The sequence below is a fragment of the Gekko japonicus genome, unplaced genomic scaffold (assembly GCF_001447785.1).
Source record: "Gekko japonicus isolate JY-2015 unplaced genomic scaffold, Gekko_japonicus_V1.1 scaffold2758, whole genome shotgun sequence".
In the NCBI taxonomy this organism is placed as follows: domain Eukaryota; kingdom Metazoa; phylum Chordata; class Lepidosauria; order Squamata; family Gekkonidae; genus Gekko; species Gekko japonicus.
Window position 1 is genome coordinate 2869 of NW_015162561.1, and position 18911 is coordinate 21779.

An 18911-nucleotide genomic window follows, 5' to 3' on the forward strand; every position below is an offset into this window, starting at 1 on the left:
CAATTTCTTAGAAATAGCTATTTCTGTTGGAAAAATTGGCAATAATGCTTAGAGGTTCAGAGTTTGCAATGGATCTTTGCTTCACTGGAGAGGAGGCATTTCTTTCTGTGTAAAAATCTTTATTTCTAAGGGAAGGGTACACAGGAAAATCTACAAAATAGCAGACCTAAGGCTACATCTCTACAGCTACAGAACAGACTGACCACTCGGTCTCACAACAAGAACCACCAGACTTTTGAATAGGAGCCGCCACCATCACCAGTATACCACCAACGCATCAGTATACCATCAACGCCCTGGAATTCCTGGAATCCCCGGAATTTCCGGTATATGGACAGCTGGATATGGGCATGGACCATCAAAGCCCCCTAAACAACAGCACACGAGGTAAACAGATTAACCCTATAATGACTGAATTAGACCTTGCAACACACACATATTTCCAACAAACTGCAAATAAGTTTGTAACTGCAAAGAAGACAGGTTTTATATAGTAGTCATTTTCAGATAAATTAATATTAGTTATCAATATGGACGAAGTACTTGAAATTGCAGACCTTGCCTGTAGACAAGAGCAAGAGTCCAGTAGCACCTTTTGTTGTTGTTGTTCATCTGGCACATTCCCCCAGAAAAAAAGTCCCGAGTAACCTTTTCTCTCCCATTTTTGAGCTATTCTGGCTCTAGTGTATCTGATGTGATAGGATACAATCTATAATCCAGATTACCGAGAGAGAGAGAGACTATCCGAGACCTTTCCTCTTTAAAATGGGGCAGTAGCCTTTGTTCACTCATCGATACGTTATCTCATTCTTAAGAGAAACTGTATCCTCAAGAACTCACTTGTATCATTATTCCGGGCACATACACACTTATTTAAATTTGTCTCAGGGTTAAAAAAATTGTCTGATTCATCAGTCAAAAACCCTTTCATCAAGTCGTCTCCAACGTAAAGCCGAGCTTGTAAAAGAAAAGAAAAAGCATGCAAATGATCTCGACTACAACGTTTAGTATTTTACCTTGAAAATGTTTCCTGCAGGATCCGTCATCTTGCAGGCAATGTTGGAGTTATGCTTCATAATGTATCTCCCTGTCTCGTGGTCCTCCTTATTGGCAATGAGCTCACATCCATTTTTGTCAAATGCCTCTGGTGAGTAAACCGCAGTACAATGTTCATCAATGAAGAGGTGGCCTTTGTTCATGGGCAACACCTACCGTAATAAAGAAAGGAGATTTAGCTAGCCCAGTCTCATCAGATCTCAGAAGCTAAGCAGGGTTGGCTCTGGTTAGTCCTTGGACGGGTGCCTTCTACTGTATCCAAGCACTGGGCCTTCCAGTTCAGAAGTCTGCAGAGTTGGAAGATTTTTGAGTACATAGTTGCTGCAGCAACAGCGTGTTGGACTTGTGAAAAACAAGGGAAGATTCAACAAGTCTCTGGGGCAAGTGATGCTCTGGGGCAAGTGATGCTCTGTCTTCTTGGTGCTTGGGGGGGGGGTCAACAGTGGGAGGGCTTCTAATGTGTTCCTCAGTGGAACAGGCTTCCTCGGGAAGTGGTGGGCTCTCCTTCTTTGGAGGTTTTCAAACAGAGGCTAGGTGGCCATCTGACAGCACTGCTGATTGTGTGAACGTGGGCAGATCATGAGAAGGGAGGGCAGGGAGGGTGCTCGACTGCGACTGAACAACAACAACAACATGTATCAAGCCTGTAGCAGTGCTCAATTCTTGTGGCCCTTTCTTACACGCCCAGGGAAATGCTGATTGCCACTTTGGGGTCAGGAAGCAACCCTAGAGGGTTTTTTTGTCATCTTCTGGGTGTGGAACAGCAGTCACTGGGGGTGGGGAGGGGGAGGTATTTGTGAATTTCCTGCTTTGTGCAGGGGGTTGGACTAGATGACCCCGGAGGTCCCTTCCAGCTCTACGATTCTATGATCCTAAGTGGAAACTGAAGTTGGGTATTGAAAAATCTTGCATAATCTTTGGAGATAAACACCTTTTTGGAAGTCAGTGTTGAGCAGGTTGAAGATATGAAAGGATACGATAAATTGTTTGAACCTTTATATGTAGCGCTAGGATGCGCGTGTGGAAAGGGCTCGTCAAGTCGCAGCCGGCTTACGGCGACCCCGTAGGGTTTTCGAGGCAAGGGACGTTCCGAGGTGCTCGGCCGGGGCCTGCTTCTGCAGTGAGCCCGGACTTTCTTGGCGGTCTCCCATCCAAATTCTAACCAGGGTTGACCCTGCTTAACTTCTGAGAACTTCTGACAAGATGGGGCTAGCCTAGACCATCCGGAGCAGGGGGTTCTAAATACATAAAGTTGGATACTAGCTATATATAGGGCGTTTGGACGGCTGGCAAATGGTATCTCATTTGCTCGTGGCAGTGCAGCAAGAATGACCCTGTCTACGAAAGATGACCTAAGTTTTATCATATCTACAGATCCAGGTGGGCAGACGTGTTGGTCTGAATAAATGTTAAGTTTCACTTTTGCAATACACTTCTTGGGAGGTTTGTTTTCTGCACGCAATGTCATACTTCTACGACCGGGCGAGCTCTGCTATGTTAGCCAAATATCCTTGCAATTATTTACAAGTAGAACACTGTCTGTGTCTCACAGACTAGAAAGGAATCGAAACAGCAGCAAAGAGCAAAGAAGACAGGGAATGGTTAATGTACATTACATTCCACTTTAAGACTCTGTTATTTATACGGACTTTGTCTGAACCTTTATTTAAAACTAGCCCGGAACTCGTGGGCCCTCAATGAAACTGCTGAGCGGTCGGGTTAGGACAGATAAAAGGAGTCCTTCTTCACCCAAAGAGTGATTAACACATGGAATTCACTGCCACAGGAGGTGATGGCGGCTACAAGCATGGACGGCTTCAAGAGAGAATTAGATAATAAATATATGGAGCAGAGGTCCATCAGTGGCTATTAGCCATAAGGTATAGATAGGGACTCCGGGGCAAGTGATGCTCTGTATTTTTGGTGCTTGGGGGGGGGCAACAGTGGGAGGGCTCCTAGTGTCCTGGCCCCACTGGTGAACCTCCTGATGGCACCTGGTATTTTTGGCCACTGTGTGACAGAGTGTTGGACTGGATGGTCCTTTGGCCTGATTCATCATTGGCGTCTCTTCTGTTCTTATGATAAATATCCAAGAAGCCCAACGCTTTTCCTAGGTAACTTTTCCCGTGTTTCAGACTTTTGGTCCTTCCTCAGGAACAGAGAACAACTACTGAGTGTCTCATTCCATCTCCTTTTAAGATAATGGTTTTGTATTACTCATTGGGCAAGGTCTCCTTAGCTCTAATCTGCACCCCTAAAGGCTGCTTCAATGCCAAGAGGCATGTTTTGGTCCTGATACACTGAAGCAGCCTTTAGGGGTGCAGCCAGACTTTGTTTCTTAAAGGCAGACGTTTCAGAGGTGATATGCAATTGCCGGCCTGCCTCTGTGTCACGCCCCTGCTATTCCTTGGAGGTCTCTCATCCAAATACAGCCACTGTGTGACACAGAGTGTCGGACTGGATGGGCCTTTGGCCTGATCCGACACTGGCTTCTCTTATGTTCTCTTAAAGGATCAATCGGAGGCAAGGTGGATTTAAAAAAAAAGAAAAAAGGCCTGTCCCTTGCTAAGTGACTGCAAGCCCTGAGACCCAAGAGGTCACTGTCCCCTCGCCAGAGGGTCAGGTGGTGCCGCTGACAGCTCTTTACCTTAACACACCAACATCAGTGTATGCCTGCCTCCTGGTGATGAGACCCCAGACCTGCACGACAACTGCCCCCCTTGTTTGTACCTGGGTCCTCACTGCTATTGGGCACGATTTCATCACAGCCCTGGAAGAAGGTGGTTATCCTGGTGCCGTCGGCATGGTCCACTATCCTGGAACCATCTGTCCCCTCGACTATGACCACCCTGTCCTCCCTCATCGTCATGACCTGAAATGACAGAAAGACTACTGATGAAATGTTACAGATGGATGGAACTTTGGACATGACGGTCGGAAATAAAAATGGTACCTGTTCCGGGAGGGTAGGCTGGAGCGGAGTTTTACGGATACCGTGGACGGCCGGAAAGACAAATGAGTGGGTTCTGGTTCTAACCAAACCTGAACTCTCCCTAGAAGCTAAAATGACCCAACGGAGGCGATCGTGCTTCGGTCACATTTTGAGAAGACGAGAGCCACTGTGAAAGACAACGGTGCTAGGAAAGAGTTGAAGGCAGCAGGAAGAGAGGAAGAGGCAATGTGGGATGGGTGGACTCAGTCAAGGAAGCTCGGTCGGCAAGACTTGAGCACGGCTGTGAACAATAGGGAGTTCTGGAGGTCATCAATTCATAGGGTCTCCATAAGTTCGAAGGAACTTTATGGCCTCTCTCTCTCTCTCTCTCACACACACACACAGAGTTATGTACTGAGACTGGAACATTCCAGGACTGTTTCTACCAGAGACTGGCTGAGCTTGGAGCTCTAGAACAATAGCCCAACAGGACTCTGGGGGTGGCCAATGAGGAATGAATGGTTCTGACAATAGCCTGTCATTGGGGGTTGTGTGGGAAGTGGGCGGAGTTTGCATGCTCTTAAAACAGGGCTGTTGCCCTGGGTCTTTTCTTGCTGAATCACTAATCAAGCAGAGCTGATCACTAGGCTTGGGGTCAGACCATCCATGGAACCCAGTATTTAACACACACACACACACGCACACACACACAGAGTTCCCCCTCCTTAAAAAAATAGTACTCTTGCACCATTAACTGTAGAGGAGAAATACATGAAGACACATGTAGGAGGAAAGCCCCACGACACCACTGACGTCTGTGATGACAATTCAGAAATCTCAGAATACATTAGAAATGGACCTGTGACCTTACCGTCTCATTCACTGGATCAGTGGCCCGGTAGGCCAGAAGTGGCTTCAGATCCAGCCTCTCGGACCCCTTGGTGCCCACTTGAACACCCAGTGGGGTCGTGGTTATCCAGGTGCCTGCCAGGGAGTCGGGGGACTGTTCGCTATCCAGCATGTGATCCAGAACAACTATTTCAATTGCTTCGGTCTTGGCACCCTTGGTGCCTTTCTCTAGGTAGTCAGAAGAAGAAAAGGAAGATTAATCGTTGAGAATGACAGCATGTCAAGTACCATTATTTCTGGTGTTAGATAAAGGGCAGAAACCTCCCTTTCCCCCAGTGACGGCTCTTTCTGCCATGTGAAGGCATATTAATACAGACGGATTAGGTAGGGGGGAATTTGTATTCCTTTGGGCTCAGGGCTTTTTTTTTGGGGGGGGGGAGAGGAGCCGGAACTCTTAAGAGGGAAATGGTTTTCAATCTGTATACTGAAAACTCATGAACTTTAAAATATTTTAGAAAGAATTTTGTCGAAGAGGTTCCCGAACTCTGTCCCGGTGCGTTCCTCCAGAACAAAGCCCTGTTTGGGCTGTTCCTGAGCTGGCTGTGTTTCACCCAAGTTACTCCAGAGGACAATGGATAGGGTGTAAAGGGGGGTAAGAAGAAGAAGAGGAGGAGGAGATTGGATTTATACTAGGAGTCTCAGAGTGGCTTACAATCTCCTTCCCTTCCTCTCCCCAAAACAGACACCCTGTGAGGTAGGTGGGGCTGAGAGAGCACTGAGATAACTACTCTTGAGAGAACAGCTCTGAGACAACTGTGACTGATCCAAGGTCACCCAGCTGGCTGCATGTGGAGGACTGGAGAATCAAACTCGGCTCTCCAGATTATAGTCCGCCGCTCTTAACCACTACACCAAACTGGCTCTTGGATAGCCAAGTACAAACATTGGGTAGGGAAGTGGTGTGTCCACCCCCACCCCCAGAGTACCTGACTATTCCAGATCAAAGGCTCCTTTATCCTGGGACTGGGTGGAAGAAGGACCTAGAGTCTAGGATTACCACCTGGAGCTGCAGCTTGGTCTTCCCCCATAAAACTGGGAGGTGCAAGACAGGACTGTGCCTTTGGTGCATACAGCTGCTAAAAATGTCCTTAGGGCCATCACTGAAGCCACTACATTCCTAATTTGACCCTTGAAGACTTACACCCCGATAAACGTGTTGGTCTTTAAGGTGCTACTGAACTCAACTCTTGCTATACACCTGATTTGCATGAGGCTAAAAGGAGAGTGTTCGTATTCTAGATGAGCCAGGCCTTTAAGAGGAAGCGCCATTCTACAGAGCTCAGAAATGTTATGATACCTTTTTTGACAGAATACCTATTCTTAATTTGGAACCAATACTGACTTTGCTGATTAACTAAGATGGCCTTTAAAGCCTTTGTGACCAACAACCACTACTGGATCTCAACCTCTTCCTACCTGGTATTTCTGGCACTGATATTTCTGGCCACTGTGTGATACAGAGTGTTGGGCTGGATGGGCTACTGGCCTGATCCAACATTGGCGTCTCTTATGTTCTTATGTACCTCACCTCATCTCTGGGAAGACCTCCCTTAGAGATTACATTCCACTTTAAGACTCTATTATTCATATGAACTTCATCTGCACCTTTATTTAAAACTAGCCCAGATTAAGATGACTCTGTGCAATTAACTCTTTAGAACAGCAAGAAAACAAGAGCCAGCATTTCAAAGCTCACGTGAACAATGAACTGCCTTCAGACTTCAACTTCTTATTAATTCATCTACCTCTTTGGGAAGACTATGTACGAGTCCCATTGAAGACTGTTTCAGGTGGGTAGCTGTGTTAGTAAGACACAGGGAGAGGAAAACAAACCTGACCCAAAAACTGGAAATCAAGAACCGAAAGGGTGAGAAGGAAGTCTAAGGAAGGGCCAATATTAAAAACCTAGTTAAAACTTATACAAAAATACAAGTATTTATTAGAAAGACAGTTAAAAACATGCATAAGGGCCCAATGAAAGCCTCGTGGAAAACTATAGCCTAAACACAAGGGCCAAGACACATGACCTGATGTGTTTCTGCATATTGGGGCCTTCTTCAGAGGTCAAACAATATTGAGGTACACATAACTTAAATACATATTGCAATAAGATAACCAATAAGTGAACAAAGGTAAAGGTTCCCTTGCTCGAAAGCCAGTCGAATCCGACTCTAGGGTTGCGGTGCTCATCTCCGTTTCCAAGCCGAAGAGCCAGCGCTGTCCGAAGATGTTTCCGTGGTCATGTGGCCGGCATTACTAAACACCAAGGCGCACGGAACGCTGTTCCCTTCTCACCGAAGTGGTACCTATTTATCTACTTGCAATTTCTTGCTTTCAGACTGCTAGGTTGGCAGGAGCTGGAACCAGAGACGGGAGCTCACTCCGTCATGTGGCACACTCGGGTCTCGAACTGCTGAACTACCGACCTTCCACAGCCTGCAGTTCAGCGTCTTAACCACTTGAGCCACCGCAGCTCCATTATTCACTTATTGGTTATCTTATTGCTGAAGAAGGCTCCAATAGGGAAGAAACGCGTCAGGTCATGTGTATTGGCCCTTGTGTTTAGGGTAGCTGTGTTAGCCTGTACTAGAAGAACCAAATCTGAGGCCAGGGGCACCTTGAAGACCAGCTACCAGGGGTCTAATCTTTCACAAGCCAAAGCTCGCCTTGTCGATTTGTTCCCCTCAAAGATGATTCTCTCCTTTGGAAACGAATGTGTGTTTGTTTATATGAATGTGGTTTAAATTTTTATTCCTGGATCTTCGAGATAGGGGGAGGGAGCACACCGTGTACTTTTCAGCATGGGAAGTGGCTTTTTTGCAAGGGGGTAGTTTATCTCTTGAAAGGAGCTTGTTTCTCCAAAGCAGCAACATTCACAATGAAACCCCAAACCCCACGGACATTTAGTATGGGGCTAGTTAGAAGCAAAGAGCCAGGTGGCAGCGGCAGGGACTGTCCTGCCCGGCACAGAATCCGTGGGGTGGGCCAAGTTCATGTCAGGCACGTGCACATCGATGGAGCCTAACAGAAGAAGAAGAGTTGGGGGTTTTTTTTAATACCCTGCTTTTCTGTACCCGAAGGAGTCTCAAAGCGGCTTACCATTGCCTTCCCTTCCTCTCCCCACAACAGGCACCTTGTGGGGCAGGTGGGGCTGAGAGAGTTCTGAGAGAACTGGTGACTGGCCCAAGGTCACCCAGCAGGCTTCACGGGAAGGAGTGGGGAATCGAACCTGGTTCTCCAGATTAGAGTCTGCTGCTCTTAACCATTACGCCACGCTGGCTTTTCTTGCTAGCGAGAAAAATCTGAAGCGGAAACTACGAGGAAAGCTCATGCCTGTCGTGGTTCATTCTGAATATGGGAAGGGTGCTTACTCTTCTTGGTGGTTGGCTCAGCGGGAGTGACCTCGGTCTGTGGGGTACTCGGCACAGGGGGAGGCGGCATCACAGGACCGGAATCAGGACTCCTAATCACGGTGCCATCCGCAAACAGAATCTAGGGAAGACCTTTGCGTTAAAATTATTACAGTCAACAACAGCAACATTCTATGGCGCTCTTCAGATGAAATTTCAAACCATCGGCATTATATGAATGAACCTGGGGCTCGTGTGCTTTCCTTCTACCTAGAGGCACTCAAGATTCCCTCTGCGGCAAATCATAACTTGTCCTTACATTCAAACTGTCAGGTTACATTTTGTGTGCGTCCTTCAAACCGGAACTAGAAACCGAAATTTGAGGCCGATTTCCCACAAGTGCTGCTCCGCGCTCGCTCTTCCCTTTTGCCCCGATGGTACGTGTCAATTTCACACAAGCTGCTGCGCGGCCGCATTTTGCCCCGCAGCTTCGCGCAATTTCCCCCATGTCTACTCAATCCTCAAAAAACAGGATTGAGTAGATGCAGGGAAAATCACGCGAAGCTGCCGGGGCAAAATGCGGCCGCTTCTGTGAAATTGACATGTACCATCGGGGCAAAGGAAGAGCGAGCGTGGAGCAGCGCTTGTGGGAAATCGGTCTGAGTTTCTAAACCAGTTAGCTGATTTGACTGTGGCAAAAAAGGAGAGTAAAATGGAGCACAAGATGGAGAGGGAGCATACAAGCCCAAGGATTGTTTGGGTAATGCCAAATTCTAGTGTGTTCCCACTCCTGCTCCCCTCTGCCAGGTTGTGTGCTCCTGTTCCCCCCTCCCCTGTGCCAGACCATGCTCCTGCCCCCCACCCCAGACAGTGTATTCTCACTCCTCTCCCCCCTCCACCAGACTCTGTATGCTCCTGCTCCTCTCTCCCCTCTCCCAGACTGTGTGCTCCCACTCCTCTTTCTCCTCTGCCGAACTGTGTATCCCTGCTTCTCTCTCCCCTCCACCAGAATGTATGCTCCTGCTCCTCTCTCCCCTTCCGTCGGCCATGTGCTCCTGCTCCTCTTTCCCCTCTGCTGGACGGTGTATTCAAGCTCCTCTTTCCCCTCCATCGGACTGTATGCTCCTGCTCCCCTCTACCCTAGAATCTATACTCCCGCCTGGCTCTCTCCTTTGCCGGACTGTGTACTCCCGCTTCTCTCCGTCTCTGCTGGGCTATGTGCTCCTGCTTTCCCTTCCCCTCTGCCGGATTGCGTGCTCCCACGTCCACGTTCTCCGCCTTAATTATGATTAAGTATTCTATAATCAATATAACTAGCAGAGGTTAATTAGGTTCCAGTTTACTCAGCATTTTGAGCTTTGGGTATATCACATTTCTTTTAAAAACAACACTAAATTTAAGCCAACGGCCAATGGATTCTGTTAATATACCTGCGTGGACCCATCCAACATATATTTTACAACAGTTCCTTCTCTGGTAATAACTCTAGACACCTCCTGCTCTACAGGTTTCTTCACTGTGTTCTGCATCTGTGAATGCTTCACTCTTTGTGGATAAGTCTGCCTAGTAAGAATTTCGAAGAGTGGCTCCTTCTCCTTTTCCACACTGGCTGTCTCTGCTTCAGCTTCAGCCTTGCCTTCACTAGACACATCCCTTAGGGCATCGTCAACTGTAGTCATATCGGCGGCTTTGGCTTCATCACCCTGGTCTTCATTTGCCTGGGTCTTGCTTGTAACGGCTTCGTTGACCTTGGCTAGTTCCTCCACCTTGGGCTCTTGGGTCTTTACTTCCTCTGCTTTGGCCTCATCCATCTTAGCCTCCTCCGCTTTGCATTCCTTATCACCGCTATTGCTCTTGTCTCCTTTTTCTTCATCTTTCAAACATGAAAAAAAATTACTTGCATTAGTTGGTAAAGAAACATAACACCAATTGAGTTACAGGCAAGCTCACAGACATCAGGACTTGCAACTGGAAGGGGCTGCCGTCAGTAGACGTTTTCTAGATACACTGGGTCGTTCTGATACAAGTTAAGACCGAGCCAGCGATTTATCGATATTAAAATAAGCTAAGACAAATACGCCATAAAAACACGGAGCAGCCTACGATGATGCCCTTATAACAGCGCTCAGACTAGAAGCCCGGTCATGGAAACAGCTTATAAAAATGGAATCCTTCAGTTAAAACCCCGGACAAGAAGAAGAAGAAGGAGGAGGAGGAGGAGGAGGAGGAGGAGGAGATTGGATTTATACCCTGCCCTTCACTTGGAGTCTCAGAGCGGCTTACAAACTCCTTTCCCTTCCCCTCCCCACAACAAATACCCTGTGAGGTGGGTGGGGCTGAGAGAACTCCGACACAAACTGCTCTTTTTCAAGGACAGCTGTGCCAGAGCTTGTGACTGACCCAAGGTCACATCAGCAGGGGCAAGTGGAGGAGTGGGGAATCAAACCCGGTTCTCCCAGTTTAGAGTCCGCACACTTAACCACTACACCAAACTGGTGTGGGAAATGCTTTGGTGTGGGACCTAAAGGACAGAAAGACAGGAACCAAATGAGCCTCAAGGGGGTGGCATTCCGAAACAAGGGTGCCAGTACTGAGAATGCTGTTTTTGGCTGCCGTCTTCTCACCTCTGCAGGTGGGAGTACAGAGAGCGGGGCTTAGGAAAAGCGTCTTAACTGGTGGGCTGAACAGTACAGGAAGAGCCGGTCTTTCCAGTATCCCAGCCTTAAAGAACCAGCACTCTGAACTGCGCTCAGAATCAAGCAGGCTGCCACTGCAGGCCTTTCAGCACAGGGATGATACAGTCCCTGTATCCAGCCCCTGACGATCACCTGACTGGTATATTTTGGACCATGTGGAATTGCCAAAAAGCTTTCAAAGGCAGTCCCATGTAAAAGTGCCTTCGGCTGTGGTCACACGATGATTTTGATCGGGGTTCACCGCTGCTCCCTCTCGCATTTAAAATTGCTGATCAGATGGCCGCATCCGTCTCCCGCAACTAAGTGGGCTCACTCGCGCAATCCTCCCCGTTCCCTAGTGAGTTTTCCTACACCCAGAAAATTAAGTACTTTCCAGATATCTGCGCTTTGAATCCGTGATTTCGCCAATCTGGACAGCCATATCTTGCAATGATCGCAATTTTTTTACACGCTTCTGTCGTGCGCATGAGCAATCCTGCGCTGAATAAATTCAGTGTATAAATGTTCAAGCGCACATATAGACTCCAGCGCTCAGTTGTATGTTGCCGTTAATTTTGTTTGCTGTTCGGGGGGGGGGGGGGGTGGCTGCAAGAACAAGGGAGTATGGCGAGTCCCAGTGGGAGCGGTGATTCGGCCATGTGTATATGTGCATGCACAAAACCAATTTTTTTTAAAAAACCCACAAGCCAAGCCGCCCAAGTGGCAGCGCAGCTATCTGAATGGTGCCCAGAGCCTCGTTGCGCGATGCAAGCGGTTTAGGGAGGGATGTGTGGTCATCCCAACCCGAAAAAAAATATTCCCAATCAAATCTAAAGTGGGAACAAATCACGGTAAGCTTGTCGTGGGATCACACCCTTATAGTAGCCTAACCTGGATCTTGGCTGATCTGGGTCACTACAGGAAGACGGAGCAGGGAGCAGAAGAGGGACGGAAAGTGAGTTTTTGTCTTCCCTCTGCTGCATGCCCCCTCCCAAACAATCAAGCCCCCCCTCCATATTTGTCATGATGTTTATTATGGACCATTCAAATGGCTCAGAACTCCTGCCTAGCTAGAATCAAATTCTACACTCATTTTTTTTTAACGCAGCACTTTAACTTCCCCCCCCCAAAAAAGAATGGTGCATTCACATAATACAGCACAGAACCAACCTGGGAATTTTTTACCAATGAAGGTGAGTACCAAGCCATTGGGACAGGACACATTCAAAGTATTGAAAACACGGACTTCTGGCGTGGCTGGTGGTGGCTGGATTGGCTCGTCTACTTCCACCTAAAGAATTGAACAGAAAACCTCACGCCTTTGCAAACAAACAGACTCACCTCTAGCTCTGGGGCTATTTAATTTAGCGACTATTTACAGGCCAAACTAGATGGGGCAGGGGGATCCGTGTTTGCTTATCCACCTGTTAATCTCTAAAGCCACGAGTCTCACGCCACGGCTCCTGGAGAGCCAGATTCACAATCGCCCACCAGACGGAAGATCCACGCAGACCACCATCTTTGACATGAGACCTGCACCTCAGGGAGGGTTGCAGTTCACCCATTCCTCCAGCAGTGCCTGTCGCAAGGTGGAGACCACCTGCTAACCACGAGCCCCACCAGATAAGGGCCATGCCCATTTCCCTGAAATGTGCAGCGGGTGCCACACTGGGGGACAGAGCTCAGAAGAACCACACGTGGCATGCCAGAGAGCCACAAGTGGCTCCCACATCGCAAAGCACCACTGCTCTAAAGTCTGTAGGAGGGGGTGGTTGGATCTCTTTTGGAATTAAAACAGTGTAGACATGGGGAACAAGAGCCAACCCTCTCGCCCCCCTGTTGCCTGGCTGAACCTCAGTGATTTCTGAATTCTTCTTCCAGCCCTGCTGTGGCGACAGGAGTGAATGAGGCTGGCCTCAGGGCCAGTTCTTGGGCCAAGCCACCCGATGGACCGCTTCAGGTGCAGAGGTCATTTCGGGGGGGAACGCGGGGGAATGCAGTTCCCCCGGGTGAGGTGCAGGGGGCGGGGCACATGACGAAGCCCCGCCCCCTGCTTCCGGCCGCCCCGCTTCCAGCCCTCATTCAGCCAGGAGGAGGCAGGAGAAGAGGGAGGGTAAGTTGCTTCCTCCCCGCCTCTCCCCACCCCTGCCTGCCTGGGGCCAGGGAGGGCCTTGGCGGGGCTTCCTCGCACTCCCGCCGGCCTTGCAGGTCCACCGCCGGGCCCCTGATGTCAGGGGGTGTGGCATATGCTAATGAGTTATGCTAATGAGTTCCCCTAGCTCTTTTTCTATGAAATGACCCCTGTTCAGGTGGCACAATGATGCATCGCAGGGCTCGGCTCGCTCCCGACCCTTAGCGGCAAAGGGAGTGCCTGGCACCCCCTTTGGGCCTGCACCACTGCCAGGGGACTGGCTGCGACCTGAGACCAGGAGGTGATGGGTGTACCTTGGCTGGGGAGACAAAAGACCTTGGACCGGCCCACACTCACACCTTTTTCTCTTCTTGCTTCAAACCGTCTTCCGGCGATCCGGTAACTGTGAGGCGAGAGCTCATTTTGCTCGATTGTAAGGATTTGGCGGATTTTTCCTTCCCGGGCTTGTTCTTTCCTGGCGTGGGAGCCGCGGCGGTGGAGACAGCCAAGGCAGCAAAGTTGGACGTGGGCACGTTTACGGAAGGGAAGGACAGAACGGCTGCTAAATTGGGATCTTTCTTTTCTGCAGGGGAGGGGGAAACAAGCTTTAGGCTGTGCGGGAGACAAGGAAATGCACACATACTGGTGACACTGTTGTGTCTTGGAAACACAAGTAAGAAAACATTTTTAAAAAACTGCAACATGTAGTGAGCCGATGCCTAAAAGCCTTATAGTGATATTCTGCCCTGTTAGTTACAATCTGAATGTACGTCTAATATTAGTTGACTCTTTGTACCTGTTCAGACACGCGAACCGTAATTTCGTACACAGGAGAAATCCTTGTGCGAAAACGGGCTCCACGTGTGTATACAACCCGTTGCTGCCAGCAGTTATTTCTGTGCTCTCGGTGGATGAAAAAAGCATCGCCTTTACCCCAGCTACGGCCGCTTGCCCCTGCCGGTTGTGCCTCCAGACAGCATAGTTCACAGGAAAGCTTCTCTGTTTACGTTTGCATACGTCTTGCGGGCATTTCATTTATGGAAATACATCACTCGTGAACATAAGAAGAGCCCAGCTCGATCAGCCCAGTGGTCCATTTACTCCAGCATCGTGTTTCACAGATGTCTGATGTTGCCTCCTGGCACTGGTATTCAGGGGTGGACTGCCTTTGGATGTGGAGGTCCCCCTTTACTCACCGTGGTTAGCAGCCACTGATGGACCTCTCCTCCATGAATCTGTCTAATCCCCCTTTTAAAGGCATCTATGCCTGTGGTCATCACTTCATCCTTCGGCACTGGATTTCACATTTTTAACACTCCTCGCATAAAGAAGCATTTCCTTTTGTCTGTCCTGAATCTACTGCCTGTTATGTTGAGAGCCAGTTTGATGTAGTGGTTAAGTGCGCGGACTCTAATCTGGGAGAACTGGGTTTTATTCCCCACTCCTCCACTTGTACCTGCTGGATGACCTTGAGCAAGCCATAATTCTGATAAGAGCTGTTCTTGAAAAAGAGCAGTTTCTGTCAGAGCTCTCTCAGGCCCACCTACCTCACAGGGTGTGTCTGTTGTGGGGGAGGGGAAGGGAAAGGAGTTTGTCAGCCGCTCTGAGACTCCTTCGGGTAGTGAAGGGAGGGGTATAAATCCAATCTCTTCCTCCTCTTCTTAAATCGGACTCCCACAGACTTTAAAAATGACATTTCCCGAAGCTGCTGTGTGGCGGTGGGAAAGCAACTTCAATCTGACTCACCAAAAACCATGTCATGTAGTTTGGCCCTGATATCTGCAGTTTTGCTGGCCAAGAGCCAAGTGGCCAGATGATATTTAGAGCACGGCAGTTGTAGAGAACCAATTCTGTGGGTTTTAAAAAAAATTATAGGTGATGGTTGATGGCAGCACATCTGCATTCATTGCGAACTGTGATTCTGAGGGGAAGGGAAGGGAAAGGAGTTTGTCAGCCGTTCTGAGACTCCTTTGGGTAGTGAAGGGAGGGGTATAAATCCAATCTCTTCTTCTTCTTCTTCTCCTCCTCCTCCCTGGACATCCCTGAGTTCTAGTATTTTGGGAGAGGATGTAAAGATCTCTCAGTCCGGTCTCTCTAACCTGTGCATATCCATTCCATTCCCCTGATGCAAGTTAACTGGCATATATTTGAAAGGACAGAACTGTTTTACTGAGTGGGAGGAATGGTTCTGTTCAGAAGGGGATTAGAGGTATGATGATGCCTGGCACGGAGCGTTAGCTACCGTTGAAAAGGACTGAACCAGTCCTGAACCTCTCCTGAACCCAGGTTGGCTACCTCCAGCTGTGGGGTCTGTGTGCAAGTGTGTGGCATGTCTCTCCAGCAGGCTATCTGGAAATGTATGAGTCCAGTGGGTCCGGTTGATTTTGGAGTGGGAGCTTGGCTCTGTTCATGTAAAGGATCATGCCGGATGGGTAACATGCCCCTAGAGAAGAGACTGGGGAAACAGATGCGGCGAAAGCGGGAGCATTCTCCAAACTCCCTGGATGCTGAGAGAGCCTTGCAAGCTCCCCAACCCCCAACCCCCACCCGGGGAAGAACTGTACGCAGCTTGAAAACCAAATCCTGACTTCTGGTTTTCGGCGCTTCAGTGATGGCCGCGTCTCTCCGCTCCTCCGAGAGACGTGTGCCATGAATCGGGGACTAGGAGGGAGCGCGATTGTGCGCGCTCCCCCATGGAGCCCATAGGCAACGGGCTCCTAGCCAGGGGGCTTTGGAGAGCCCTACCTCCAGCCAACAGCCAGTACAGGGGGGCTACTCTCTGCCCCGAAGGTCCTGCCCTGATTCCCAGTATTGGACTCGAAGCGACCACCGGGACAAGCGTATGAAGGTTTGGCGATTCTACTCTGCCTAGCAAGATCCCAGGGAGACCTGTTGGATCGTTTTGAAGACGGATGAGTGAGTTTAAGTTAAAGCGAGACATCGGAGCCCTGTTGCGAAGCCCAAGGGGATGCCCTACCCCCTCAAGCGATCGAAAGAAGCGGGACAATGGGGGACTGAGCTAACAGTAGCAAAGGATTACAGTAGAAGAACTAGATCAGAGAATTTTTTCAAATATAAGCGTTTACAGACCGTTGAGACTTTGGCAACTTTAATCAGTAAATGTAAACAATCCTCCAAGATGGCGATCAAAGGCTTTGAGGGAGGTGGGACCCAAGCTCCTCTCAGGAAGAAGAAAAACGGAGCGCTAGGTCAGGTGACCTAGCCATAAACTCTTCCTATAGCTTATAATCGAGTGCCATCTGCTGGCTAAAGTGGGATATTCGACAGGAACGGCTCTAAATGTGGCGGTACTTTTAAAGGGACAGTGTTTACTTCAAGAAGCGGCGAACCTTGGATTATAGTAGAAATTGAGACCGTGTCTAGCTTATAAAGGATGGTTGCAAGCGGATCATAAAACGATAACGAAGAGTTGACTACTCTTGTGCCATAAAGTTTGCATGCAAAGTGAATGGTTGGTCTCTTTAATCAGAATGTGTATGAAGCAATAAGTGAGTGAAAGTCCTGGAAAAAGGAAAGCGGTACTAACTGGACAAAGCCTGTTTCTTTAAAGCGGTTCAAGAAAGAAGATTTAACAGAGAAGGAAGAGGATTAACTGATATGACTGTATGGACTGAGAGAATCTTGGCTCCACAACGTCGTGCTAGTGGGGAGGGAGGGAAAGTGTAATGGGAGAGGTCAATGTCTTTTAAGGTCTCTATATTTCTTTTAATTAGCTTTGGAATTATTCTCTGTCTAGACAGCAAGCTGGATACTAATTGTAGCGATGATCGAGGAAACTCCTCATGTTGGAAGTTAACTGTTAAGGGTTACAATTTTTTTATCGTTATAAGCATATGTAATCTTCTACACTTGTGCTTTTAGTGCCTTCTTCTCTGTTTCCCATAGTTTGTAGTCTCCCCCACCCTTTTTTTCGTTAGAGTTATGTGGTTGTTTTTAGAAATGCAAATTTAAAAAATCCCCTTTGGGGGGCAAAAAAAGAAGAAGAAAAAAGAAAACCGAATCCTAAATTCTATCCGCGTAATCCCAGTGGCTGAAGAATGCCCCCCCCAAAGTGGTAGCTATTGCGAAAAATCATTGGAAGACAATACAGAAAGAGGAAGTAGAGTTTGCAATTGGAGATAGCTCAAGATGGGTGGCTGTGTTAAGTCTGCCTATAGCAGCAGTAAAGAGCAAGAGCCCAGGAGCACCTGAAAGACTAACAAGATTTGCAGCAGGGCAGGAGCCTTCGTGAGTCACTGCTTGTAATGATTCCCTATTTTGGTGTGTGTGTGTTTTATGACGGAGTTCAGAAAGTGTTCTGTGTGTGTCTTTGGAGAGTGAAGTGTGAAAATCTTAAAAGAGAGCCAGTGGAAATCTAAAAGCAGGGGTCCTTTCATAGAAAAAGAGGTGCAGGAGCTCATTAGCATAATTCATTAGCATAACTTATTTGCATATGCCACTCCCCCTGACATCACCAGAAGTGTGTCAGAAGGCAACACCCACTGCTCAGGCTCCACTGAACTGTTTTGGATTGCTAGCTATGTGGGGGGGGGGAGGGCAGATCTGCCCTCACAGATCCCCCATGGCCTCCCCCCAATCAAGCCCCTGCCACCGCCACCACCCCCGCAGGTGCCGGGAAAGGTGGATGGCAGGGCTCCGGAGGCCTTCTCTGGGCTCTGCGCCTCAGCGTGGGCGGAGGGGAGGCTCTGCAACTTACCTGGCTGCTTCTTGCTCCTCGTGGCCTGGAGCTGATGGGAGCAGGGGGCGGGGCTTGTTAGATGTGCCCGCCCCCTGGGCGCTTTACTGCCGGAGCTCCGCTCCTGTGCACTGCTGCAGGAAATGACCCCTGTCTAAAAGTATTGTGAGAGAGTCTATGGGGAAAAGAAATGAGCTGTGTCTACACTGTGTGATTAGACCAATGTTTTATCTCGTGTGGAAAAGTCAAAGAGTTTAGCTGGTTTGGCTACATATATGAGAAAGAGAGAGAATCCTCTCAGAGGGAATCTTGGTGCCTGAGAGACTGGTGTGACACCAAGCTTGCTAGTTATATTTTACAAGTTCCTTTTCCCAGAAACCTATTTTGTTCTTATTTCAATAAATCCATTGTTGTTTAAATATCCCAGAATTCAGTACAGGACTTCCTCAGGGCCACATAGTCCTCTGAAGTGCCCAGACCCTGGGTAACACTACCAAACGAGAGAGAGTTGGAATTTTAAATTCCTGGTGGCAGCAGAAACTACCAAGGTCATATACACAAAGTGTGAATTAAAAAGTAAAACTGTTTCCCCCATAAGCTAGCACGTCACAGAGTATGAATGAAAGGAAAAACAGGCCCTCCCAAAAGGAAGGACGCCACACTGCTCACTTTTTCAGAGGCAACTGGAGCTTGAGAACCTTCTTCCTCTTGCTTGTCTTACCTGGGGCTTTTCCTTCAGGTCCATAGCAGCTAAAGGAAAGGTGAATATCATTTTCTAAGGTGGCAGAAAACGATCCGAATTTGCTCACAGCTTTATCTGGATCTACAGATTTTTCTATAAGGGGGAAAAAGAAGAAGACAAAGCTAAGTTTGTGTTTCAATAGTAAAATAGTCACTTTCCTGTAACCCATATTATTATGGATTATTATGGACTATTATGCCTGATATAGCTAACAATGAGACACTAACTGACCTGGATCAGTTTGCCTCTCTTCCAGTCACTACTTCCTTGGTGGTTTCCACTCTCTTTTGGAATTTCCTTGGGGTCTATGATATGGATGAAGAAGCTGTGGTTGTCCTTTACTACCTTCACTGTGACAAAAGTCGATCCTGGGAGAATACAGGAAGAAACGGGGGGGGGGGGGGGGCCCCCCCAGAGGGG

At 48.4% G+C, this 18911-nt stretch overlaps 1 protein-coding gene across 1 annotated transcript in view; it reads right to left on the minus strand.

Annotated features, from left to right (window-relative positions):
• Nucleotides 1-18911, minus strand: part of SPAG17 (sperm associated antigen 17) — a gene marked incomplete at its 3' end in the record, with an annotated part of 95503 nt that overhangs the window by 2646 nt on the left and 73946 nt on the right. The window contains exons 22-31 of the mRNA XM_015406391.1: nt 18719-18859; nt 18471-18566; nt 13413-13636; nt 12093-12213; nt 9678-10120; nt 8269-8389; nt 5755-5757; nt 4860-5065; nt 3787-3928; nt 1017-1144 (exon numbers count right to left, since the gene is read on the minus strand). Coding sequence (XP_015261877.1) covers nt 1017-1144; nt 3787-3928; nt 4860-5065; nt 5755-5757; nt 8269-8389; nt 9678-10120; nt 12093-12213; nt 13413-13636; nt 18471-18566; nt 18719-18859 — 1625 coding nt within the window. The remainder of the gene's footprint in view (nt 1-1016; nt 1145-3786; nt 3929-4859; nt 5066-5754; nt 5758-8268; nt 8390-9677; nt 10121-12092; nt 12214-13412; nt 13637-18470; nt 18567-18718; nt 18860-18911) is intronic.